Genomic DNA, 27,638 nt, shown 5'->3' with positions numbered 1-27,638 from the left:
TAGATGGGGTAAAAAGGTTTATACTTCAACCTTGACAATCAGAGCTTTAAACTGCCAATTCCATATGTTAAAATATCATCAACATGTCATTGGACTGCTTAAACAGAGTGATTCCTGACTGTGTGGAAAATAAAGATTTGCAGGACTTGATGCATTCTGCTGAACAAGTTGAAAAATATACTTTGCAATGTGATTTTGATGGAGGCCTCTTGCAGGGCTGCTGTTACTGGGTCTGTGCTTAGAAGGCATGCTTGGCTTAAGGAGCAGTCTTTGCCTGTTCATGTTAAAGCTAAATTGTTGGATGCTCCTTCAAATCAGGACCGCCTGTTTTGCAACAAGGCTGAAGTTCTTAAGATGGAAGATAAAGCTAAATCTATGCAAACTGTTAAAGATTGTTTACAAGTGCAACCTCCTAGATTTTAGTAGGCATTAGCCTATTAAGAATTTGTCCTTTCCAGCCCCTTCAGGGCTTCTCAAGCCAAACCCAGACGCAGCAAAAACCCCAGGTTTCAGTCCCAGGGGAGACTCTGAACTGAGCAGTGGGGGGGGGGGCTTCACTTCCAAATCTGGGAATAAGACTCCCTCCTCTGGTAAACTGTCTCAATGGCTTCCTTTTAAAATTTCGAAGCACTTCTCTTCTGACTCCCCCTTTGGGGGGGAAAGATTGCTCTTTATGCAAAGAACTGGGAACTCGTAACCCAGGACAAATGGGTTTTAAATAGTGTCCCAGGGATACAGATTTCATTTCCACATGTTGCCAACACCAAATGGGTGGCTGGACCTACCCCCAAATCAGTGGGCAGAGGCTCAAAAACAAGTGCTTTCTCTCAGGCATGGGGGCTATTCAACTGGTACCAGAAGAGGAAAAGGGGCAAGGTTTCTACTCCAGACTTTTCCTGGTACCCAGAAAAGACCAATCATGGTATCAAATCCTGAGCCTGTCTACTCTAAACACCTTTCCGGAGATTCCAAAATTCAAGATGCTAACTCTTCAATTACTTCCTATGCTAGCCAAAGATGCCTGGTTGGCAACACTAGATTTAAAAGAAGCATACCTGCACATCCCATCCCAATCGGGGAATCTTGCAGAAGATACCTACGCTTCAAAGCAGGCTACATGTATGATCAGTTCACTGCACTGCCCTTTGGCTTGTCTACTGTGCCCAGGGTATTCACAAAGTGCCTGGCTCCAGTTATTGCATTTTGTAGGCAAAGAACTATTCAAATATATCCATACCTGGATGATTATCTAATTCAGGCAGAAAGCCAGGGCATACTTTTGAATCTGGCGTTTGTAAAAAGGGTTCTAACTTGTCTGGGGTACACTATAAACGAAAAAAAATCAAAACTGGTGCAGTGTCAACAAATTACATTCCTGGGAGCAAGCTTGAATACAACTTCCTAGATGGCTTACCTCACGCCAGAAAAGCAAATTCATTTGATAACCTGTTTCGAACAAATGGCCACAAACACCCTGCTGTCTGCAAGACAAATACTGCAAGCCTTGGGGTTCATGGCCTCCTGCATTCTTCTAATTCCATATGCAAGACTGCATATGAGGAAACTACAGTGGTATCTAAAAAGTCTATGGAGTCGAGTTTCTACCCCCTGCCGCCCAAACCCTAACAGATGCATCAGACTATGCATGGGGGGCTCACCTGGCAGGGAAGTGCATTCAGGGCAAATGGAACCTAAGTCAAATGCACCTACATATCAAAAAGAAATGTTAGCTGTACAGAATGCTCAGACAGCCTTCAAGGACTACCTTCTTGGACAACTAATGGTAGACAGACAACACCACCGTTATGTGGTGCATAAACAAGCAGGAGGGTACACATTCCTACCCCCTCTGTAGATTAGCCATGGCATTGTGGAACACAGCCTTGAGCTACCAAGTGCACCTACAAGCTCAATTCCTGACAGGAAAATTAAATGCATTGGCAGACTGACTAGGCAGAAACCCCATGGACCCACACAAGTGGAAACTGGAACAAATGTTTTTCAACATGTTGACAAGTGAATGGGGGAGCCCAGACATAGACCTATTTGCCTCCCCCCAGAACTACCAGTTGGACAAGCTTTGCACAAGGACTCCCTACAAACAAGCCTGGAAAATGGATGCTCTGTCCTTCAGCTGGAAAAACCAGTCTATGCCTTCCCCCACTGCCTCTGCTTTCCAAAGTTCTACTAAAATCAAACGGGACAAACTAAGGATGATTTTGATTGCTCCAGACTGGCCGCTCTCAGGAGAAACTCATTCTGCACCCTCAGCTTCCAACATTGAACCTTGCAGTCTGGCTAATTACTTACTCACCCTTATCCCTCAGCAAACCTGTGATGGATGTCATCTTAGAGGCAAGGAGGCCTAGTACTAGAAAGTCTTGTGGTGAAAAATGGAAAATATTCTGTGCCTAGAACCACTGTCAAGGGATGAGCACAGCAGTGCCCAGTTTACCTCAGATTTTGCAATACTTACTGAACCACTATGGGCAAACAATAAAATAACATATTTTTTATCTTGCCATGATTTACTGCACCTCCTAAAGCTGCCTGCAGCAAAATAAGTACTCATTCTTATTTTTTTTTACTCTTGTCTGCCCTCATGGGGGCGGACATTGTGATTCCTTTGGAAAGCTAAATCTGTCTCAATGCACAGTGTGAGAACAAATAGCCCTACCATTTGTTGTCTGACTAGACTTCCATTCACTTACAATGGACCACCTGAAAACAAATGCCAAGTTTGAGAGTCTGCAGCTCATGTGTCATTGACTGGTATGTGCAGAGTTTCACAAATGTTGTTCCTATTTATGTACTACACATTCTCTGAAAGAAACTTGCAAAAGTGTCAAATTACTGAGATGAAAAGACTTTTCACAAATAGCAGTTTTGCAAGTTTCAATTCCTGGCCAGGTTACTCCTCCCATCTCCCCTCCTTCAGTTGTCTACAGTCTCACATTTCCAGCTTGAGTAGATTCGACTATTTTGTCAGCTTTGCATGACAATAGACATCAAAAAGATCACAGCCTGGTGCGTCATTAAAACTCTTCCCTTATGTGTCTCTTCACTTCTGAATAGAATTTCCCCAGGAATAAAAAGAAAAAAAACAAAGCACACACATCAGTCCAAAGTTTGGGCCAATCTGTCCATTTCTTAATGTGCACAGTAAAACATTCAGTTTATAATGCATTCTAGCTGCTGACATGGTTATCTTTACATAGTTATTCTCTTATAGCATAACCTGAACTTATGGTATTCAATGCCGAGCTTTAAAAACAGTTTAACAATGACCTCCCAAGGCTCTGATGTGACCTAGTACCTTGTCAATATACTGTAAATACACAGATTAATACAAATTTGTGCACATATGACACATACAATACACATACCATCATTAAAACAAGATGAATGCAAAATAAATCACATCAATATAGTTGATTTCTAGTTTGACCCTGTTTGTCTATGGAAACTTTTCTGAATTATTTGTTGTATAGGTTCATACTAGGCCATCTGCCCTAGGGCATTTATAAGCCTAGCCAGAGTGTGTTTGGCTTTCGCCACCCATTTTAAATTAATTTTGCTATGCTATGCCCTTTTTCGAGGTTAGTATACTGTGCCTCTAACAGTGACACAAGTGATACCTGGGGTAAATCTACGATCTCCCATCCACTCATCAAGATTCTTCTTTAAGAGAGTCAATGAGGGACTCTGCCTAACCTGGACTGGGATTTTATTCCAGAGTGAAGGGAGCCTCTGGGTTATGAATCTGTCCCTCCAGCATGTCCTATTTATTTCAGTGCTGAGGTTCAAGTCTCTCAAGCGCGTAGCTCAATGGGATTTGGATTTTCTGAGGTGCAGCATGTCCATTAATTCCAGGTTGGACATGGCTTTGTACGTCAGGCACAGATCGCCTCTGCGCAGGTGGTATGCCACTGAGTAGAGCTGGAGTTTCTTTAACCGGGCAGCATATGGCATCTGTTTGAGCCCTTTGATCCTCTTGGTGAGGTACCTTTGGGGTCTTTCCAGTTGCTGCAGGTGTCTGGTAAGGTACATCCCAAAGGGGGCATTGTATGCAATTATGGGCCTGATGAGGGATGAGTAGAGGCACAATGACCTCCCCTGATCTAGATGTGAATCCCTTCATGATTAGGTGGGCTATATGAAATGTTTTTTTAACCAATTTGGCCACGTGGTTGTCAAATGAGAGATTGCTATCAACTTGGGTCCCCAATTACTACTTCTGTACTTAATGTATTACCACCTATGTGGTAATTTGTGGGCACTTTGTTTTTGCCAAAGGGGATGACTATACACTTTTTGGCGTTTAGCTTGAGGCCATGGCTCTGGCACCAGTTGTCTGTTTCTGAGGCCCTTTTGGAGGATGCTTGTGTCTGCTGGAGAGTCTATTATGATGCCCAGTTTGCAGTCCTCTGTGAACTTGGTCAGCCACAGTCCTTCAGTGTTGGCCAGTACCTCCGAGAAATATATACCGAACAAGAGAGGTCCCAGGACTAAGCCTTGTGGGACGCCACTTGTAACTGGTTTTGAGTCTGACATGGCTCCAGCAATTCTAACCATGTGTGTTCTGTCCTTGAGCCAGTTTGCAACCCATCTAGTGACATAGGGGTTTATATTTAAGCTGGTGAGCTTATCTATAATGCCCGAGTGGGGTATTGTATCGAAGGCTTTTGCGAGGTCCAGGTAGGCTGTGTGCACCACCTTCCCCTCCTCGATGGCCTTTGTGACAGTTTCAAAGAAATCAACCAAGTTCAAGAAGCAGGATCTGCCCTTAAAGCCGAACTGGGTAGGATCCAGTGTCTGTAGGTTCCAAATGTCTTTATTTATGAGGTCCATGATGATCCTTTCCATAGCTTTGCAGACCAAGCTAGTCAGGCTTATGGGGCGATAGTTTCCAGGATCTGTTGAGGCACCACCTTTGTGGAGAGGGACCGCTGTTGCTGTACACCACTCTTTGGGTACATATCCTGTAGTAAGGCTGAGATTGAACAGTAGTTTTATGTTTGGGTTTAGCTCTTCTTGGAGTTCATGTAGGACACAGCCCGGGACACCGTCTGGTCCCATGTTTTTTTTTCGCTTTGGAGAGGGCAGCTCTTACCTGAGCATCTGAGATGTAAAGGGGGCAGCACTCTGCTGGGATAGATATTTGCCCTTTTGGTTGGGGGGGGGGGTTGAGCTGAATCTGTCAGCTAAGATGTTGGCAATGTCTGTGGGTTCAGTGTACTTTTTGTCATTTTGGACTAATTCTGAGCATATCTGGGAATTCCCACCCAGGTTCCTAACATAACTAAAGAAAGCCTTGTTGATTATCCTTAGTGTCCTGTGCAATTTTTCTCTCGAAGCTGGCCTTAGACTATTTTATGAGTGCCCATACTTTTTTGCTAATACTGATCAGAGATGCCGTCCCTTTTTGGGATTTTGCTCTCGTGTAGTAGTTTTCTCCTTCTATTGTATAGTTTGTTTATGGCTGGGGTCCACCAGACAGGACATCTGCCTTTGGAGGATTGGGTCTTGGTTTTTGGTTTTATTTGGGATTGCATGATCCATGCATTCCTGAAGGTGTTCATAGAATGTGTTTATAAAGGATTCTGCGGTCTGGGCCGTATTTTCCACAGGCCCGGGGGCTTTGAAGGATTCCACCTCTGTTTTGAGGAGTGTGAAATTTGCTTTAGAGAAGTTTTTCACTGTGGTTTTCAGGGCAGGGGGTGGAGTCGGGATGTGAATATCCAGTGATTAGTTTATGGTCTGATCTTACCAGTGAGGGATACACTTCTGGTCTGGAGCATAGTCCCCATGTTGGTGATTGATCAGGTCCCGTATGTTTTCCCCTCTTGTGGGAGTGGTAACAAGTTGTTCCATAGCATTTGAGTTTATAAATTTTAGGAACCTTTGGGCTAGAGTGTTGGAGCTGGAGTAATGCTCCCAGTCTGTTTGGGTAGCTTAAGTCACCCAATATAATGGTGTTTGGAGAGACCTTCATATTTTCCAGTGTTCTCAGGAAGGTCGAGTGGGGTTCCTGGGTTTGGGAGGGTGGTCTGTAGCAGGCTATAAACTGGAAGGCAGTTTTACCCACTGTTAGCTGCACATGGATAGTCTCTGATGCTTCGTGCTGTGCCACCAACCTGGATGTGTGGGCATCTTTGACTAATATTGATACTCCCCCTCCTTTTGTGGTTCGGTCCAAGTTTTGTGGCCGAAAAGCATGGTATGAGGTATAACCTGGTATTGCTGGGGTGCTTTCGGGAGCCTTGAACCAGGTTTCTGTTACTGCACAGATACCGATGTTCTCCATGCTAAGAAGTTTCAAGTGCATGCATCTTGAGGTTTAGACTTCTGGCGTTGAGTAGCATTACTCTTAGTTTCTTATCCCTTGTGATACCTATGGAGGTGGGTTTGTCTTTTGAGCCTTGCCTAAAAAAGGCACTATGGGGGTAGCAAGAGCCTTTGCCAATATCAGAAAGCCAAGAGGTGACTGGTGCAAGCTGTCCCTAGCGAAGCATCGTGGCTTGTCTAGCATGTCATCCCAGGCTGACAGGCATTGGATCCCCTTTGATACCAATACTTATGCCAATTGTTGAAATTGATCATCTTGTCTTCATATTGTGGCATCATTCTTGGTTGAGGGTAAGATGCTACTCAAGGTCAGGGTCATACCAGCCTGGGCTACATGCTCAGAGCTCCTCTCATGTCCAGGGAGGTACGTCTCGGGTCATTCACACCAGCATGGACAATGACTGAGTCATATTTGTACTTGCCTTGGAGTGACCTGAGTGCTTGTGTTGTGGCAGATCCTTGGAGTGACCTGAGTGCTTGTGTTATGTGGCAGATCCTAGCGCCCAACAGGCTGCTCACCGTGACCTCCTTGTTCATCCTGGTGAGCGGGACGTCGGTGTGCTTGACTATAGTCACCTATTACAAGTGTATCAGGTGTGGTGTTTAGCCTTAAGGGCTGTGACTGTTCGGCACACAGGCTTTGTGAGCTGTATGTTGCATGTGTTTTGTTTTGGGGTAGCAGTTGCTTGGGCGTCTGCTTTGGAGGTCTCTGCTGCTTAGGCAGATTTTTATTTAGAGCCTCTGAGTATGTTTTTGTGTGTTTGTGTTTTGGTTTGCTGTCGTGGTAGGTCTATGTGAGACTGGAATTGTAGTGAGTGTGGTTTCCTTCTCCTGACTGGTTTCGCCAGTACTGAGTTGAGAGAGCTTAGCCTCCAGTATGGCTATATGGTTGCATCTCTCACATGTATTGGAATTTGTTGGGAGGAGGAGAGGGTTGTTTGTGTACATGAGTTTGTTGTAACATTGCCTCAAGATTCCCAGAGTCTACAGCTGGACCGGAGAGGAGATTTGACAACTGACCTTTGGACATGCTAGAATAGTTTTGGGAATTTCTTTATAATTGAAAAAAGGGCCAATAGGGAACAAGGTACTCAAGGGGAGTTTGTGAGGGTGTAGTGCTTTTAATTAGTGCTGACTTTTATATAATTTAGTGAGCAAGTGCCAGGTAACTTAAATGCAATGTGTTACAGGTAACTTAAATGCAAAAACGACAACAGTAACTTTCTTTCAAGTGAAACAAGGAAATAAGTACAGTAAGCAATGCAGATATAATATCTTGTTTGTTTCTCAATATTCTAACCACTGTGTGCTGTATCAATTGTAAAACTGATTGTACTCCTTTTGTATTTTCTATGCTCTTTGTGCAAAATAGCTGTTTGTATAATTTATTTTTATTTTTTATATTTTTTATAATTGTTTACTATGTATCTGGAGCTTTTCTCCCAGAGTCTCCGCTGAAAACTGTCACCTTGTGTCCAGTTGGACTAACCTGGTAAACAAATGGAAAATTAAATAAAAAAAATTAATATGCCCAGAAAAATCCAAAACTTAAGAAAAAAAAAACACAGAAGGAAGGAATATTTTTCCCTGATGCTGTCATGAAAATCCCACTCACTTATTCAGATATTACGGGCAAACATATACTCAGGCACACTGATGGTCCCACTCACCAGGCTAAACAAGGAGAAGGTTACTGTCAGCTGCCTGTCTGGTTCCAGGATCCGCCACATAACCCACACACTCGGTCACTCCACAGCAAGTACAAATATGACCATTGTCTATGTTGGTGTGAATGATCTGAGACGTACCTCCCTGGACTACATGAAAAGAGACATGGAAGATCTCTCCGATCTTGTAGCCCAGGCAAGTATGACCTTAGCCCTGAGTAGAATTCTAATATCACACAGAATGATACTGCAGTACAAGGGCAAAATGATTGACTTCAACAATTGGCTAAGCTTCTGGTGTCATTCTAAGGGGATCTTCTGGTGTCATTCTAAGGGGATCCAGTATCTGTCTGCCTGGGACGACATGGTCGACAGACCACAATGCTTTGCCAGAGTTGGCCTGCACCTGTCTCCCCTGGGATTCTGGATACTGGCTAAGGCTCTTGCTGCCCCTAGAGTGCCTTTTTTAGACTAGGTTCAAATGACAAATTCACCACCGTAACAGGCAAGCAAAAACTGAGGGTAATGCTACTCTATGCTAGAAGTCTAAAATCTCCAAATGCACTCACTCGAGGCATTCCTTAAAATGGAGAACATCGATATCTGTGCAGTGACAGAGACCTGGTTCAAGGCTCCAGAGAGCACCCCTGCACTACCAGGCTATAATTCGTACCACACTTCGGCCACGTAACCTGGACCGGAACACCAAAGGCGGAGGTGTGTCCATACTCATTAAGGATATCCAAACCTCCAGGCTAGTTGCTCGGCATAATGCATCAGAGGTTATCCAAGTGCAACTAACTCTGGGCAAAACTACAATCCAAATTGTAGCTTGCTACCGAACCCCCACCATGCCCCAGGATTACCACTCCCCTTTTCATGATATACTGGAAAATATTAGGGTTCACCCAAACACCCTAATAATGGGTGATTTCAACTACCCCACCATTAACTGGGAAAACTACTTGTGTACTAACTCCTTTGCTTAATGCTTTCTGGAATTCATAAATTCCAATGCCCTGGATCAACTTATCCACACCCCCACCAAGGGCAACAATATCCTAGACCTAGTCATTACCAACATGAGTGACCAGTGTTACCAACCTGAAGTCAACTCCTCGTTGGTCAGATCAGACCATAAGTTAATCACCCTAGATATCCACATCCCGCCCTCACCCTTCATTAAGGAAACCTCAGTAAAAATTTCTCCAAAGCCAACTTCATGCTTGACAGAAGTGTTGAACTTCATGACACCCATGGAGATGGACAATACAATTATGACTGCTGAATCCTACACAAATGCACTCTACAAGCACTTGCACGAGGGCATGGATCATGCTATCCCAAACAGAACCAAGAAGCTATCCTCCAAAAAAAAGGAAGCCTATCTGGTGGTCCCCTGCCATAAACTGTACAACAGAAGGAAGAAACTGTTGCAAAAGCGTAATCTCCCATAAGTGGTGGAGCTCCCTGGTCAGCCTCAGTAAGAAGCTGAGATCCTTTATAAGAGCCTCCAAAGCTAGCCATGAAAACAAAATCGCCACGGATTCTAAGGACAACCACAAAGCATTCTGTAGCTATGTCAAGAATCTCAATGGCACCACCCAGATCTGCTGTGAGTTGCAGCACAACTGCGTGAAAATTACAGAACCAACTGATATTGCCAACATCCTGGCAGGTTTAGTGTTAACTTTACCCCTGTCATCCTCTAAAGGGCCCATATCTGTACAGGAAGAATGCAGAGTCCCTGTAATCACAACTACACAGGTAAAAGCTGCACTCTCTAAAGCCAGAAACACAGCATCCATGGGACTGGGCAACATTCCAGGCTGCGTTTTACACAAACTTCAGAACGAACTGGCTCCACACCTAAGCACCGTGTTCAATCATAGCCTCACATTAGGCTTTGTGCCCTCTGAATGGCACACAGCAACAGTTATCCCACTCCACAAAGGGGGAGCCAACACTGATCCCGGGAACTATCGCCCTATTAGCCTGACTAGCCTAGTCTGCAAGGCCATGGAACGTATCATCATGGAACTCTTAAAGACATTGGTAACCTCCAAACTCTGGACCCCCACCCAGTCCAGGTTTGTGAAAGGCAGGTCATGCTTCCTGCCTCCTGAACCTAATCTATTTTTTTGAGGCAGTCACCAAATCTGTAGATGAGGGTAAGGTGGTTCACACAGCCTATCTTGACCTCGCCAAGGCTTTTGACACTATCCCCCATTCTGGAATTATAGCTAAACTCACTAAACTAGGTATAAAGCCCTACGTCATAAGAAGGGTTGCCAACTGGCTCACTGACAGAACCCACACTGTAAAAGTTGCTGACTCCAAATCGGACTTCAAACCAGTGACAAGTGGAGTACCACAGGGTTCAGTCCTGGGACCTCTCCTGTTAGCCTGTACTTCAGAGAAGTAGATACCAAACACAGAAGGCCTCTAGCTAATGATGTACGCAGATTACAAACTAGGAGCCATAGTAGTCCCCAAATTATGTGGACATCCTACAGAAGGGCCTCACTGAGATGCCTGGTATCAGAGCCATGGCCTCAAGCTCAACGCCAAAAAGTGCATTGTCATCCCCTTTGGTAAAAACTCTGTACCCATGAACTACCGCATAGGCAGCCGAATGTGTGAGACCTTGAGAACCCAGGTGGATAGTAGTCTCCTTTGATAAGATCGCTACAGTAGTCCAAGTCCTTCTACGTGGCAAACCTCATCACAAAAGGGTTCTCATCCAGGAAAGAGGTCATTGTCCCACTCTACTCTACATTCTTTAGACCCATTATAGAGTTCAAAGCCCCTTTTGGAATGTACCTCACAAGACATCTGCAGCAGCTGGAAAGGCCACAGAAGTACCTCTGAGGATTACTGGCCTCAGATGCCCTACACTGACCATCTCAAAACTCTAGCTTTACTCCGTAGCATATCACCTACTCTGAGGTGATTTCTGCCTAACATTTAAAGCTATGTCAAACCCAGAGCTGTTGGACATGGTACACCTAAAGAAATCCCAGTGCCTCCGAGATGCATGCTCTAGGGACCTAAACCTGTCACCACAGTCAACAGGACATGCTGGAAGGATAGATTCCTGTCCCTCTTCCCATACTCTGGAACAAGCTACCCATCTATGTCAAGTAAATTTAGTCATTAGCAGTCTTCAAGAAAAATCTTTGAGTGGATGGGAAATATGCCCCGGGAATCACTTCTGTGGCTCTGCTTGACAGTGGCACAGAAATTTTCTTGGGTGGCATAAGCCAGGGAACCTTGTTGGCTAGGCTTACGTAGGCCCTTGGGCTGATAGCCTAGTACCTACCTGTGAACCTATTAGACTAAATACAATATTATGTAGCATTAAAATGCGATGACATAAGAGTGACAGTTTATTATTTACTCAGCAAATGTCAGTGGAAACTTTCAAAGTGGATAAAGAGGAGGGGAAGAGAAGAAAGCGAGAAAAAGTATTAGAAGTAATTAGGGTAGATATGGGAAGCAGGAGAAAAAATGAAAACGTAACAAGAGAAACGAAACCAAGGATAAGAAGAAATAACTGACAAGATTTACAGCTGCAGACTAAGTGGATTGGTAGGGGTCATAAAACTGGGTTTGGAGAAATGTTTGGTGACTTTGAACAAACAGATTTGTCCACATTAACTATGTATCATTGTGTGTGTGGTATAAAAGAACTATAAAGCAAATCTGCACTGCTGAGGGGGACACTTGTGCAAGTGCAATGGACTGGCTCTAGTAGGAAGGGATGGCTGCATACCTCTCAACATCATAGAACAAGAAATCTGGACAAGGCCATAAATAAGAGGGGGCAAAGGCCCATAAATTGGGACAATTTATAAATATTGCACTTGATAAACAGGTTTTGCATTAGAGTGAATTTTCTTAAGGATATGAAGTCTGAAAATCAAATGCCTGTCAATTTTCTGACTTCAGTGTTCAATGATTTGCCAGTGATTTGACAGAAAACTGCAATTTTATGAAAAACAGACAATCTGGACTTTCTGAAAACTGTACTGTTGAGAGATGTGGATGGGAGTCTTGAACCAACACCCATCAAACATTTTCATTTGTGTGCCAAAGCCATTACAGCAGTGTTTTGCAGAGAGGTGAGAAAAGCCTTAAATTTGACTGGTATGTTTATTTTAGTTTACATTTGTTGACTGGGAGAGTCCAACTGGATTACAAGCCCATTTTCACTGGAGGCCTGGGAGAAAAGCTCCAAGAGAATTTTTTTTACAAAACCTAGTTTTAAGGACAGACTTTTGACATACAATTTCCATAGAAGAGACTTTGACATAATAACAGGATACATTCGTTCGCGTCAGTATAATACATTTTAGAAGATATTCCTAAGTTTAGGATTCCTGTGATATATTTACTCTCTGAGTAAAAGCAGAGAGACATAGAATAAGGCTCTGAGAGCAGATGACGCTCGCTATAGTTGAGGATACCAAATTGATTTGCAGTATGTCTTCTCCTGGTTTTAGCTGCTTATGGAGAGCTCAAAATTGCTGGGGTAGTTTTCCCTAACTCTTGGAGAGATGGGATGAGCAGTAGATTAACTGTCCTAAGTGGGTATACTACTATGATTGGTTGGCTTAGCAGAGTTACTTAAGTTAGGTGAAGTGTTCTAATGAGACATTGGCCAGGGGGGGATATAGGAGCACAGCTGATTTATTCAAAAAGTGAGTTTTAACAAGTTTCTTGAACTGTGATGTGGATTTGTTGTCAGTTTTGTGGGCAGGAAGGGAGTTCCAGGTTTTTGCTATACAGTGGCTGTAGACTTACCAGCTTCATTGTTATATTTGGTTACTTTGAGGTTTTGTGTGCTAGACCTCAAGGGCCTGGCGGTTGTATAGGTTTGCAAAAGATTTTGTAGGTCTGCTGGGGTGTTTTCAGAGTTGTGTATTACTTTGTGGGCTAGTGATAGTTTGATTTGAAGTAGTAGTGGTAGTTCTAGCCAGTTGAGTCTTTAGGCATTCACAGTAATGTGTTCTGATGGGAGAGGTTGTAGCAAATTTGGCTGTCTTATTATAGCTATCGGGTTTGTTTAGGTCAGATTTGTAAGCACTGGGGGGGGGGGGTGTAAAGTAGGGTGAGATAGTAGGCAAGTCCTCGCTATTGTAGTTTTGCAGTGAGGAATTTTTTATTGTGATACAGTAGGCCAAGTTTTGTGTGTACTTTATGGTTATAGAAATATTTAGGTTTAGGTAAAATCTAACATCTATTTAAACCCCTAATAGTTTGGTATGATTTGTGGGGGTGAGTGTGGTCTTGTTAAAGGAGAAGATGAAAGAATCAGTGGGAGGTGTGGTCCCTGTGGGAGCTAAAGATTACTAGCTTTGTTTTACTTGGGTTCAGAATGAGCCTTTGGTTTGTAATCCAAGTTTCTGCTAGGAAAAAGCATTTCTTGAGTTAGGGAGTGAAGGATGTCCATTGATTTGGCTGCACATCATCTGCATATTTCACTAGTGAGGCTTTAGGAATACTGTTTGGGAGCTGATTGGTGAAGAGGGGTAAAAAGAAGTGGTCCCAGGATGGAGCCTTAGAGTACTCCTAGGGAGACTAGAAGGGAGGGGGAGTGTTGGTTTTGCCACATAACAGCTTGTTTCCTTCCCTCTAGGTAGTTTTTGAACCAAGAGATGGCAGGGGTAGTAAGATTTAGAGTTGCTAGTGAAAGAAGGAGTTTATTGTAGTTAACCATATTGAATGCTTTGGACAAGTCGAGGAAGGTGGCAGATAAAAGGAGTCCATTGTTTCTGAGTATTGACAATGTTGGTGAATTCTGTTGCGGTGGAGGTGCTATGGAAGGGTCTAAAGCCATGTTGTGTTGCATTTAGATTATTTTCTAGGAGATATTTCATTAGCTGATGTGTATTACCCCCTCTAAAATTTCAGATAAAGGGGGGTAGTATAGCTATAGGGCGGTAGTTACTGAGTTCCGGGGAGGTTCTATGTAGAGGGATATGTGATATTTTCCTTAGCTTGGGTACTATACACTCAGAGATGGACCTGTTAATTAGGATGGAGACAGGATATGATATGGCTTCTGCAGCCAGATGGAGGTATTCAGCGGGTAATTTACCTGCAGCTAGGATGTTGGTTTGAGCTTGCAGAGTAGTTTTTCAATGGATTTGGTTGGTTCTGGGTGGAAACTGAACTTGAGGTAATTGTTAGTTGGGGGTATGGGGTGGATTTGCAGGGATGGGGATGTCATAGGGTTGGTTGTTTGCAAGGGTCTGGTTTGTTTCCGTAAAGTATTTATTAAATTGTGTGGGGATGTTTTCTTTATCTATTTTTGGGGTTGGGGTAGTTTTACCTGGTTATAGAATAGTTAATTGCTGCCCAGAATTTTTGTGGGTTCCTGTGCTTATCCTGTAACTTTTGGTAGCAATATGTTTTGTCTGTTTTGGTGAGTTTTTTGGCTTTATGTAGTTCAACATATATTTGTTCAATTGGGATTTACTGTTTAGGTAGTTGGTCCAGGCCTGGTTTCTTTTTTTTTTTTTTGAGGAGGATTTTGTGTTTAGTTTTAATTCTTGTTGTTCTGGAGGGGGCATAATGATTAAGGGTGTTTAAGAAGGTAGTATTGAAATGTAGTACAGCTTCATCAAGAGGTAGTTTTTTTAGGGGGGGGTTCAGTTGCACATTTTTAGGTTGTTTAATAAAGTTGAAGCAGTTAGTGTTTTTTGTTTATTAGGCGTGTAGATATTTGGGTCAGGTGTGGTGATTTTGATCTGAGTAAGAATGTGGCTTGGTAACTACTTGGTGTCTGGTAGACACCCTGCTAAGGGATATCAGTGAGGGGTGGGATACGAGTATCTGGATTGATGTTTGGTTCTCTTGTCTGTTCTTGTGGGGAGAAGTGATGAGTTGGCGTAGGTTAATATGGGAGAGTGGAGAGTAGCTTATGACTGGAACAGTTTTGCCAGTCAGTATTAAGGTGGTCTAATACTATGCTTTCCTGGGGAGGGAGTTGGATATCCATTCTAGGAGTTTTTCTGTAATGGGGATATTGTTGCTTGGAGGATGTAGCACCCTATGATGTTGATGCGTTTATCATTAAGTTTTAGTTTTGTTAGGGAGTTCAACTTTGAGGTCTAGGGTTATGTCTACTTTCTCAAGGATTATGTCAGATTTATACACTATAGCAACACCCCCCCCCCTTTTTTTTGTACCTATTCTATCACTGCAAGTTATATTGTAACCTGGTGGAGTGATTTCATTGTTGTGGTTGCCTGGTTTAAGCCAAGTCTCTGTTAGTATGACTATCTCAGGTTGATAAAAGGAGAGTAGTGTATGAAGGTCGTGGACTTTTAGTATACGTAATTTTTAAATTTGAAATGAGCGTGGATTTATCATTCAGGTTGGGGCTCCTCGATTTTCTGGGCCTGGGTTTGGGTGTATATCACCGCAGCTAATGAATTATGTTGTGAGGTAAAAACAGAGTTTGAGTAGTTTGTTTAGGGTCTTAAAGTTCTTTATAGTTTGAGACTGGTAGTGTGATGGCTGTGATCTGTGTGCATGTGTCTTTTGGCTTTTCCCGGTTAGGGGTCGCCACAGCGGAACTCAGGTCCGCTAATGATTGGTAGTTGATTTTTATGTGCCGAGTTACCAGCCCTGATGCACAACCTTCAACAAAGGTATGCCCATTCATGCATGTCTCCACGCAGAAGACGCTCTAGTTGAGAATCTAACCGGACAGCGTCTTACTGTGAGGCGACAACGCTACCGCAGCACCACCACCACACATCACTGCCAACCTTCTTTATTCAGCACTATGCACACAGATGGCTGTGATCTGTGTGCATAGTGGTGAATAAAGAAGGTTTGGTAGTGATGTGGGACTAGTCTAGTAAAAGGGTGTGTTGTAATGTCAGTGGAAGTAATTTTATCCATATACCAAGAAAAACTAAGTTGTGTTTGGTGGTTGGTAATAGAAGTTAGCAGTGGGAGTGTGGATACACCTAGGAGCAATTGTAAGATGTGTATGTATGTGGGTTTGGGTAGTTTGGGCATGGTTTGGTTGGGTTTGGTCATGAGTGAGAGATCTGCTTGGGGTGGGTGTGGTGGATGATGAGTGGTGGTTGTGATTGTAAGGTAGTTAGATGGAAGACTGCTTTACAGGATGTGGAATAGTGGAAGAGAAAGAAATGGGTACATGGGTGGGGCAGATTCAGTGATTGGTGGTTAGTATGATGGGCGTGGCTAAGTTCAGTTGAAATGTAGCACTAGTGGGGCGGGTGGGAATAGGAAGCAGGGAGGGGAGCGGAGTGAGCCCGAGCACAGCGGGGCTAACACTAACTCCAGTTATATCAGTGGGCTTACTTGTTTTCTTTGTACACCAAATGTATCGTTCCACTTGTTTCTGTTTGCACCAAATGTGTCTGGCTGTATTATACTAGTTTAATTTACTTATACTGATGCAGTCACACTGAAAAAGGTCTGGAGAAGCTTCCTCACCGCAAGCAAGCCAAAAGATAACTTTCAAAAGGGTGCCGCTCAAGGAGACCCACTAATAGACTAGTTAATGTGCATGGGAGAGGAGGGAGATACAAAATGGGGGAAGGTATAACCAGAAAAATGGGGGAAGGTATAACCAGAAAAATGGGGGAAGAGATCTGGCCCGCCCCCTCACAGAAGACTGCAAAGAAAAGTAATCAGCAGAAGTGGAAGCCTTGGAGCTGTAATGTAAGTGTAAGCAAGGAAGAGGTTGAAGCAGGACATTAGGAGTGTAAGCAGTTAGTTGCAGAAACGCTCTTTAAGGCCTTGGTGTGCAAGTAATACAAAGGAAGGTAAATCTGGGGGATACAATACACAAGTAAATGGTACTTGCCTTACTTTACAAGTATTCAGTGTGGAGGCAGATCTATTTGGGACAAGTTACAGCAAGTATATTAAGTTATGCCACCCAGTGGCAATAGACAAAGCTATAGTTGCCTGGGGGGGCCTTACAGGTGTGCATGCCGGCCAAAACAATGTTTAAAAAATAACTAGTAAAAGTAACAAATGTGCTGTAAAAGGAAAAGTAAATAACCAGTCACAATGTTTAAAACAACTGTAGGACCACATCTGCTAATAACAAGAACTGTAAATATCCAGTCACCTATGCAGACTTGTCTGGTAGGTATCCTTATTAAAGTGTTATTCTTGGCTTGCAATAACTGAAGGGAGAAACCGTAGCAGTTGTGTGGGTGTGGGTTGCTGTGTTTGTGGAAGGTGGTGTGCCTTTGTAAGTGTGATGCAAATATTATGCATTATGAAATGGAGAGGTTAGGAGTAATATTTTGCTCAGTGAAGTCCCTAGCAATTTCATCACTGCTCGAATACATTCCCTTGTATTTGTCAGTACTATGTTTGAGTGCATTGTTTTGGAGTGTGGTATCACTGCTACAGCTGCTGGTACTCTTTCAATACAAGTATATGCTTCTCCAGGAGTCTGTTGCTGAGAGGATGAGAAACGCACAAGTATACAACCAAGACTACGTAGAGCAATAGTAAGAAAGTATTGGGTCACATCAGAGGCTTGGGAGGTCATTGTTAAGAAACTGAGAACTGTTGTAAAATTTATCATTAAATACCATAAGTTCAGGTTATACTAAGAGAATAACTATGTAAGATAACCATGTCAGCAGCCAAAATGCATTACAAGTTGAATATTTTACTGTGCACATTTTAAAAAATGGATAGACTAGCCTAAGCTCTGGACTGATGAGTTTGCTTTTTTTTTTATTCTTGGGAAATGCTATTCAGAAGTGAAGAGGCGTACAAAGGAACAGTTTTAGTGGCACACCAGGCTATTTTTTATGTCTATTGTCATGCAAGCTGTTGAAATCTAGCAAAGCTGGAAATGTGAGACTGTAGCCCACTGAAGGAGGGGAGATGGGGAAGAGTAACCTGGCCAGGAACTGAAACTTGCAAAACTGCTCCTTGTGAAAAGTCTTTATCTTAGTAATTTGTTGACACTTTTGCAAGTTTTTCAGTGAATGTGTAGTACATCAGTAGGAACAACAATTGTAAAACTCAGTGCATACCATTCAATGACGCATGAGCTGCAGACTCTCAAACTTGGCAGTTTATTTCAGGATTTCCATTCTAAGTGAATGGAAGTCTAGTCTGACAAATGGTAGGGCTATTTGTCCTTACAGTCTGCATTATGGGGCAGATTTAGCTTTCCAAAGGAATCGCCATGTCTGCCCTCAGACAAGGGTAAAAGCAAAAAATTAGGAATGAGTGCTTATTTGCTGAAGGCAGCTTGGGAGGTGTAGTAAATCATGGCAATATGAGAAATGTTTTATTCATTTGCCCGTAGTGGTCCTAACTGAGATGCTTCACAAGGGCCTGTCTTTTTTTTTTTTCTCCATTAAAATCCACGCCTCAGCCATTTCAGCTCATTATAACACAAACTCCCCTCTTCTCTCATCTACTGCTCAAGCAACACCTCAGAGGGGCCAGAAATTTGAACCCATCCAGGAGAGCTCCAACCCCTGCCTCAGACCTTAACTTTGTATTGGAGAAACTAACTCTACCTCCTTTAGAGCCAGCTGCTACTGCAGACTTAAAATTTCTTTCTTGGAAAACAGCTTTTTAGCAATCACTTCATTGTCTGTCTCATGGCCTCTACCTCTATGTCCTTTACTGCTAACACAACAACTACAAGACCCTGCATCCAAACTTAAAAACGCTGCAGCTAATGGCTTGGAAAATTGCATAAAACAAAACCAACCTGATTTATCTCAGAGGGTTAAGGACATTATCCTGGAGGCTCGCAGATCCTCCACAAGGAAAACATATTCAGCCAAATGGAAAAGATTCCTCATTTGGAGCGCAGAAAAGGGAGAAAATGTCACACTGGCAAACCTAGCACACATCCTGGAATACTTAGCAGAACTGTTCCACAATGGCCTGTCCTAATCTTCCATTAAGATTCATGCATCAGCAATTTCAGCAGAGTACAACGTGGATCCTCCTGTCCTCTCTCATCCTCTCCTCAGACAATTTTAGGAAACCACCTCTGCCTGCATGGGATCTCAATTTTGTACTAGAAAAATTAACACTCCCACCTTTTGAACCAGCAGCAACAGCAGACTTACAGTTCTTATCTTGGAAAACTGCCTTCCTGCTAGCAATCACTTCAGCAAGAAGGGTCTCTGAGATGCAGGCATTAATGGCAGTGCAGCCTTTCCTTATCTTCCACCAGGATAGAGTGTCTCTGAGAACCAATCCTACTTTTATGCCTAAGGTGGTATCCAGGGTATCCTTGAATCAAGCTATTCATTTACCTACTTTCGACGAAAACTACTACACACCTTGGATGTACACAGACAACTGTGCTACTATCTGGACAGAACTAAGGCCAGCAGAAAAACTGACCAGCTTTTGGTGGCATATGCAACAGGAGTGCAAGGAAAAGAATTTCAAAACAGACCATCTCAAAATGGATAGGAAATTGCATTTGATTCTGCTACTCATTTCATGGAAAGGCAACTCCTGAAAGTATCAGGCCTCACTCCACAAGAGCTACAGCCACCACTACAGCTTTCCTACGAGGAGTGGCTACCAAAGACATTTTAGAAGCTGCTACTTGGAGCTCCGTGCATACATTTGCTAAGCATTATAATATTCCTTTATACTCCAGATCCCGAGCAGGTTTTGCAACTGCTGTTCTACAAGGGATCCTAACTACACCATCATTATCTTCGTGCCTCCTCCCCCAGTTGGCTATGGTATTCTACCCACATGTTATGACTGCAGATGCATCCTTGAAGGACATAGTACAGTTTTGTACCTACCATAAATGTAGATGTCAGATAGGTATGCATCTGCAGTCAGGATTACCCACCCTCCTTCCCCTCTGTGGTATTCCTAGGGTACTTACCCCTCTTTTAGCTAACTGGGGGAATCTTTTATGGTGTATTTGTTTGTATGTATATATATTTTGCTCTCTACTGTTTGGAATTTTCTACATTTATCCAAATTTAGCCTTCCTAGAGGGCACCTGGCATCTGGGGCAAGAAACAGAAAATGGCGTCGGCTGATGCCTTTATACCCCAGGAGCTATGACGTCGGGTGAAGTGCGACATCAGCGGAGGCCAGACCCAGACTTTGGGATCCGGCCGACCGAAGGGCTGCCTGAGGCAGGACAACCCACATGTTATGATTGCAGATGCATACCTATCGGACATCTACATTTATGGTAGGTACAAAACTGTACTTTTTCTTGTGTTTGTAATTGAGGGAATGCTTGAATGAGTGACTATGATTTATTGAAGCTATTTCTCTCTCAACTGATTCAAAACATATTTTCTTTGTAAATTTCACACCCACTAGCCTTGTAATAAACATTCACACCCACTAGCCTTGTAATAAACATTCACACCCACTAGCCTTGTAATAAACATTCTAGGTAGAGCATAAAGTCCTTTCAACCTTTAATATACTAATTCTGAACATCAGTGGGGTGAGGAGAATCTCCCCATCACACACTGACATTGCTGTGCCTGCATGGCTACTTGTGTTTAGGGCCTAATGTCTCACTTCATCTCCTGATCTGCTGTAAGGTGAGTCCTAGTTACCATTATTTATCTTTTATGGTTTGGTCATGGGATTCTACAAAGGGCCTATCTTCGGATGGGGGGGGGGGGTTGAGCGCTGTGGTCTTAGCTAACTCTGTACGGCTAAAATGTCACTCATTTCATAGGGTGTTTGAACTGCCTCCACCCCATCCATTGGAGATGGGTGTAGGAGGGTGCTGCTGCCCTCCAGCATTATCCTGATGAATGGGGGGGGGGGGGGTTTAGATACTGAGGTTTTGGTATCTCATGGAGGCAGCCACAATTAAACCCTTCCTGCAGCTCCTTATTTATTGGACTGTGGGTGACTGGGACTTTTTTTTTTTCTTTTTTTTAGTTTATGGACTATCCTGTTGCTCTCCTATATTCAAAAACAAATGTCGAACTTTACCACCATCTCTTGTGGTTATCCCTGTCCTGAAAGATTTTATTCTGGAAGCATGTGGATATAGTTTATGCTTATCCCTTGAAACTGCATTCTAGAATGGGTTCTTTTAATCCAGTATAATTCTTTCCTGCTTGACTGATCTGGCGAGACCTTAATTGGATGAGCGAGACCTTAATTGGATGAGCGAGACCTTAATTGGATTAGCAAGACTATCTTCTACTTTGAGGTTGTGGTCCTTTTAATAGTCTTGCTTTCCATGTTAAACAAGTGATGGCTGTGAAATTCTCTTGTAAAATATTTGCTGAATTTAGCAGTATGTTAGTCTTTCCTCCTAGATCAGGCTTTGTTAAAGCTAAAAGACTTTCCTCAATATGCAAATGTGGAGTTCATGTACTTCCAGATGCTTCTGCTGTGAGTTCCAGATGGTCTCCTGTAAACCACTGTTTGATGCAGCATCTAGTATTCTTGGGAATGTCTGCACTAGAAGCTGTCCATTTGTCTGCCTTGTCCATTACCAGATGATTCTACAGGCATAGAAGTCGTACAGATTATCCTGCAAAATCACATTCAAAAAGCACTACTCAAAACTTTTCCCTGGCTTAGGGAGCTATTGCCATGGACCATTGCATCTGTTGGGTCCTCTTAGCAAGATATTTTCCAGCTAGTAGCAAGAAGCTCCATTTTCTGGAAATTGGAGAGAGCAGGAGTTTGTTTTAAAATTAACTTTAACATTCCCTTGTATAACTGAAAGAATTAAGTAGAGATTAATGCAGTAAACAGACTGGCATTGCAGTAGCTTAACAGTTGAACTTCCATTCTAGAAACTTATCCTAAAATGTACCCTTGAAAATTTCCTCTAGTGTGGACTTAGACATATCTAATCGGCGTATCCGGTCCCTCTCCCTAAACTGGTCTCCTAATGAATACACTTGGAGGCATTACGTTTGTTCTGTAATATAATTCTAAAAAAAATTGTCTACCAGAACTAATAGTGGAAGCATAAAATGTGATGCTTGCCAGATCTGACTGGCATAGAAATATATAACTTTTATGTTGCACTTTTAATGGAGGTGATGGTAAATGTGCTTGTATAGTTTAAAAAAAAGCATCATAATTCTTTCCCAGGGGTCACATGTTTGGGGGGGGGGGCAGGAAGGTTGCATGATAGGCTCTGAACTCATTGATCGTGGATTGAAACCTTTCAACATTTTAATGAAACTGCCACTAACTTTTTCAAGAGCAGTTTCAACAAAAAGATTTTACTTGCTCATTGGGAGAATTTATGCGAAAAGGGATCTGTTTGGGTTCACCACAGACCTTCAGCCACTATTGCTGGTGTTTGCGTCCAGACCTTCATTGTATAACCTAGATGCTGTTCTAGGTGCTGACATTGGATTGCTGATATTTTTGTTGACTGTCAATGTACACTGCTAAACTCTGCTAACCACATGCTTCCTCTTGGTCGTATCTAGATCTCGCATTAGTGTTGCTTGAGTACAACTTCAAAGTTATAAAGAAAAAAATATGCTGTCCATTTGATTTGATGGATGAGGACAGTTTTGAGCAGCATGGTCTTGGGACAAAGCATTTGCTATGATCACCTGCATGTAGTCCTTTTTGAGATGTTTTTTTTTTTTAAAAAGGTGCTGCACCTGAGGAAGTAATTTAAGTCCTGGAGTTTTGGTAGTGCAGATGCTTTCTACCAGCAAAACGGTTCCGACGTAGGTGAATTACAACTTTAGCATTCTTGACATGAGGTGTTCAAAAAAGTCACCATCAAAAGTTTGACCGGGGACCACGTGACCAGAATTTTAACAGAGGTAATTGAGGCCTGAGGGATGAGCATACTTATCCTGGAGTTAGTGACCTACTAGGCAGATCTCATTGAGCCCTGGTGGAGACCAGGAATCTAAGGTCAACAGGCTGGCTGTGTGAGAGAGCTAAGGAGACTTGATTTGTTTTTGTGGTCTTGACCAAGATGCAACCTCAGCAGTTGGGGAGAGTAGGCCTAAAGGGGATACCCCCCAAGCCACCATATGTTTACTTTTTGCTTGCCCCTTACCATTTTGCTGAACCTGGCTGGCTTCATCCCACTAGAACCTCTACATGAGTTGAAGGTCTCCATATGCAGGGATGTCACCTGAAGGGAAGTGCAAGCTGTTCTGCAGAGGCCACCAGGGCAGGGCAGTAGGGAACTTAGTGTAAGAAGCATTTAAGACTGCAGCAGTGCAACACAAAATGAACTCCCCAGCAAACCACCTGAGTCTTGGACATGTGCTTGGAAGATTCATGGTATGACTCCATGGTGTTGAGGGACACCGGCCCTTGTGTGACTGACTAGTTTGATTAGTGGCTCAAGTTGCTGGAGGATCGAGTATTGGAGTTGGTGGGTCTGAAATGTCAACATGGTGTCCCCCATCCTGAGAGGTATTGGAATCCTGCTTGCATTAATGGGATGCCCAGTGGTGGATGGGTTATATTGTGCAGGTACCAGACCTGCCCTTCATTTTATAGCTGGTGTGGGACAAGCATCAACCAGGGACAATTGGCATGGGGAGGGGGAGTAAGTATGAAATCTTAAAAGGGATGGGCTTCTGAATCTGTCAGTTTTCTAAAGGGAGAACTGGACTGAGTTTAATGATCCCACCACTTGAACATGGGATGGTGACTGCTCTCATTGTAAATAACTAGAAATTGTCCGATGACTAGTTGGCTAGTGGATGGCCACGATGTTGCACCAGTTAGCGTAGTCGCCTCACAGCAAGAGATTCTCTGTTTTGATTCTGTACAGGGGTGCCTTCTTTGCAATGTCTGCATGTTCTCCCTGTGGTCATGTGGGTTTCCTCTGGGTGCTCCAGTTTCCTTCCACATTCCAATGACGTGCAGTAGGTGGATTGGACACTAAATTGGCCATAAGTGAGTATGTGCAAGTGATTAGTAGTATGAGCTACCATGACTAGGCTAGTCAGCCAGCGGTGTAAACCTTTGTCATTGCTGAAGTGGCGCCCCGATCCCATGTGCAAAATGAGAAGTTTGAGGATGGATGGACTAGTTGTCTGTCAATCTCTGTGACCTGCAAGAATCCTGAATATTTGCTTTATCGTTTGATATTTTTATACATTTATACATTAGTTTCTTTGGGGTTTTACTGTAAAGCTTTTAGTAAATTGCTAAAAGACATGAAATGCTGAACTTTCTCATGGGAGTATGAATAAGCTACCATAAATGCCTTCCTTGTCTGCTTTTGCAGGTATGAATTTGGAGCAGCAATATTCGTTGCCTGGGCAGGTGCAAGCTTAACAATTCTTGGAGGAGCCCTTCTGTCATGTTCTTGTCCGAGGAGGAGTCCTGGGTATGGTGGTCAGTATGCCAAGAGAACTAAAGCTCCCAGCAGTGCCAGCAACAAGGAATATGTGTAATGCTAACTGAATCATCAATGAAAGCTGAAACTTTTGAAGAATTTTCCTGTGGCGGCCCCTCCATCGTAAAGCTTTATTTGTAGGTTTCAGAAAAAATATATAAATGCCCTGTTTATATAAACTGTACAAATATCCAGGGTGGAACATTTCCTGTTGCAGTTCTCCTTCAAGAACAGACACCACACGAACACTTTTTTTTTAACAATGTTCGTAGGATTGTTAGAATATCAGTTTTAATAACCTTTTTAAAATATTGCTTAAGTATTTTTTTATAAATGAGATCCCCCTTAGTTTACAGGCATACCTCACTGAAAGTGTATATGCATGTCTCATTGAAGAAAGTGTGTATGCATGTCATGAAGCAATTCCACAAATGTTTTTTTTTTTTTTTTTCAAAACGCACATGAACAGTGTATTTAGGTTACTTGATCGAATTGTATTTCAGGCAAAATGTAAGTGCTAGATTCTCCTAAATGTGTAGGTATCCATGACTGTAATAGTTTTTGATGGGTTTTGATACAATGTATCTTTGGGCGAGTCTGCTTAATGCACAAACAGTTGCAGTTGATTCACAGCTCCATATAGTAGTGGGAAACATGTATACCAGAAAGTGTCCTGCATTATAACTTTTGTCCATCTACAGCTTAAACTGTAGCATTCACCATGCAACATATCACTGTGCTATTTGGGATCAGTTGATGCGTCTTTGTATTGCATTCTGAGGTGCCATCCCCAGGTTGTGGTAGAATGTGTGGGAGTTGACGGGGAGACATTTTCTTTAAAGTTGTGAGGTGTTTGTAGTTGACAACTGTAGAAGCACATTGTTGTAGGAGATGCAATAGGTTTTCAATAACCCAGTTGTGTGTTTTGTGTAGCATTTATTGTGAACCCTTTCATTTATTTGATTTTAAGAATTGGTCAGTTCAGTGACTTGGTGCATTGATTTCTGGAGAAAGTGGAAATTGTGTTAATTGCGTCACTCACTGCATCACCCATTGACATTTCAGAAAAGTTGAGTTGGCTTCTCTTTTTCCTGTAATGTAACATTATTTGCTTTTTGTCTTACTGTAACTAAAATTGACTCTTTCTTTGCACTGAGTATTGGTGTTAACAAGTAGTGCATTCAAAAGTAGCCTTGGTTCAGTTTAAACAATTTTTGCCGCTGGTCTAAAGTGTGAAATTTAGGCTGAGTTACCTGTCAGAGTAACTTGCTTACTACAAGGAACTTTTGAATGCTAGTGCTACGTATCAGCTTTTTTAAAGTAAATTTTAAAATTTATGAATAATTTTGAAGTGACACTCTTTTTTGATTGGCACTGTTTGATTGTGAAGACTTCAATACCACATGAATGCATTTATACATTTTTTGTAGGTAATGTGGTCCACTGCAAATGAAGTCCTACTGCTCAACCTACTGAGTAAATTTATAAATGTTAAGCTGTTATCAGACTGACTTTCTGTGTGCGTGTGGTCTAGCAGCTTAAACTGTTCAGTCTCGCTACAGCCAGTTACATACCTTTCTGGTAGTTTGAAGGTCGTATGGAAATTCATTCACATCTAGTAGCTGTGGAATGTTGCATCTACAGAAGCTTACATACACTTCAGATTAAGTATACTCCATGCAGTAAAATTGCAGACAAGTTTCTTTATCTTTTGAAACTGCAACCCAGTTATAGCCTCAGCAATACGTGTGTTTAGGTGACTTTACTTGTGTGATGGCAAATTAATGTTCCTTGTATTTCATATTTCTAGAAATATGTAAATTTCTTTAACTGTGTAGAGAGAGCACTCACTTAATCTCTGCATTGGTTTCACAAAATATGCCACAGTTTATAAGCCAGTTTCACCATCTACACAAGAGCTATAGTGTATACTTTTGTAACTGGGGAATTTAAATCCCTTCAGCATACTGCATCATACATGGCTTTTGACTTGGTTAATTTCTCTCTCTAAATGTGTATGTTTATACGTATGTAGATGGTAATGAACTAGAGTCCTAAGTCAGGGCACATTAATTTCTGAGATCAGTTTTGTTTCATTTACCAATGTTTGGTGTCAGTTTGGCCAGTAACACTTCTGTTTCCTGCAGTGACATGACACCATGCCCCTCAGCAACATTTACCTCACAGTTATTTGCTTCACATTTGTACTTTATTTTCATGAGTAACAAATGTCAGTAGTTAAGAAATGTTTAGCAGTGCATCCTGGGTTAACTGCAGCTGTTGCTTTATTATACCTTGCATTTTTATATGCTGCCTGTTTAATAAGTCACTTAGGAATTCAGCCTCCAGAATTGTCACAAGTTGTGAGTGTTAGTGAATTCTGTCTGTGGGTACAGCGTAAAAAAAATACAGCTCTGCAGAAAGGTTGAAATTCTTGGTGCCTTTTCATCAAATAGTTGGTAGAATTCACATAATCAGTTTAGTAAGTGACAAAAATCGTACATTTCCGTGAAATCTGTTCGTCCATAACACTTGATTGAATTAATGTACTGTTTTCTGCTAAGCTTAAAGTAGGAGGTGGCCTGTGCTGTGCCTTTTAACTTTGTGAAACAATAGTGTGTGTGTGGAGATGCTGATTTGCCCTAATATAAGAAGTGTTCCGAATTTTTGAAATTCAGAAGTATGTTTTAAAAAGATTATGAAGATGCTTTTTTTTAATTTTGAAGCTCTTGCTTGGAGGGGACACAATAGCTATTGATATCGGTCTTCGTTTTTGAAGGAGGGATTTAGCAGGAATGTTAAATGTTGTAGCTTTGTATTTTACTGAGAAGAGCAAGTAACCAACATGGACGGGGGGGGGGTGCATTAGACTATTAACTCTGTAGATATCCAGTGTTTAGTGTACTTTTGTGTACGATATATAAAGTGAAAATCCTTTTGTATGTAAAACAATAAAGTCTTTGAAAATGCCAACTTGATCTGTGTTCATATTGTGGCTGCCTGCTGTAGAATTTCTCATTTGTAGTCGTGGTAGTTGGATTAACCTCTTGACAATTTTCAGTCACTATTACCTACAAGACATCGGATTATGAAATTCAGACCATACAGAATATTATGATACAGTCCCTTTGTACTGTCTTTGCAGTATATAGAATTTGGCCTGTTAAGTGTTGGTCAGTAACCTGTATCTCAAAGGACTAGGACTTCTGGCATTCAGACTGTAGAATCTGTACTTGCATAGAAAACTTGGTACATTCCACATCCTATAATGCATCATGCTGCTC

At 42.3% G+C, this 27,638-nt stretch overlaps 1 protein-coding gene across 1 annotated transcript in view; it reads left to right on the top strand.

The window, feature by feature from the left end:
* The window catches only part of CLDN7 (claudin 7), a 132,640-nt gene extending 105,313 nt beyond the window's left edge, over nt 1-27,327 (top strand). Inside the window, exon 4 of the mRNA XM_044076716.1 lies at nt 24,244-27,327. Coding sequence (XP_043932651.1) covers nt 24,244-24,412 — 169 coding nt within the window. The 3' untranslated portion in view covers nt 24,413-27,327. The remainder of the gene's footprint in view (nt 1-24,243) is intronic.
* The last annotated feature ends 311 nt before the right edge of the window (nt 27,328-27,638 follow it).

The sequence above is a fragment of the Protopterus annectens genome, chromosome 7.part0 (assembly GCF_019279795.1).
Source record: "Protopterus annectens isolate FY-2018-M chromosome 7.part0, PAN1.0, whole genome shotgun sequence".
NCBI classification, from domain to species: Eukaryota; Metazoa; Chordata; order Ceratodontiformes; family Protopteridae; genus Protopterus; species Protopterus annectens.
This window is presented reverse-complemented; position numbering and strand designations above follow the sequence as displayed.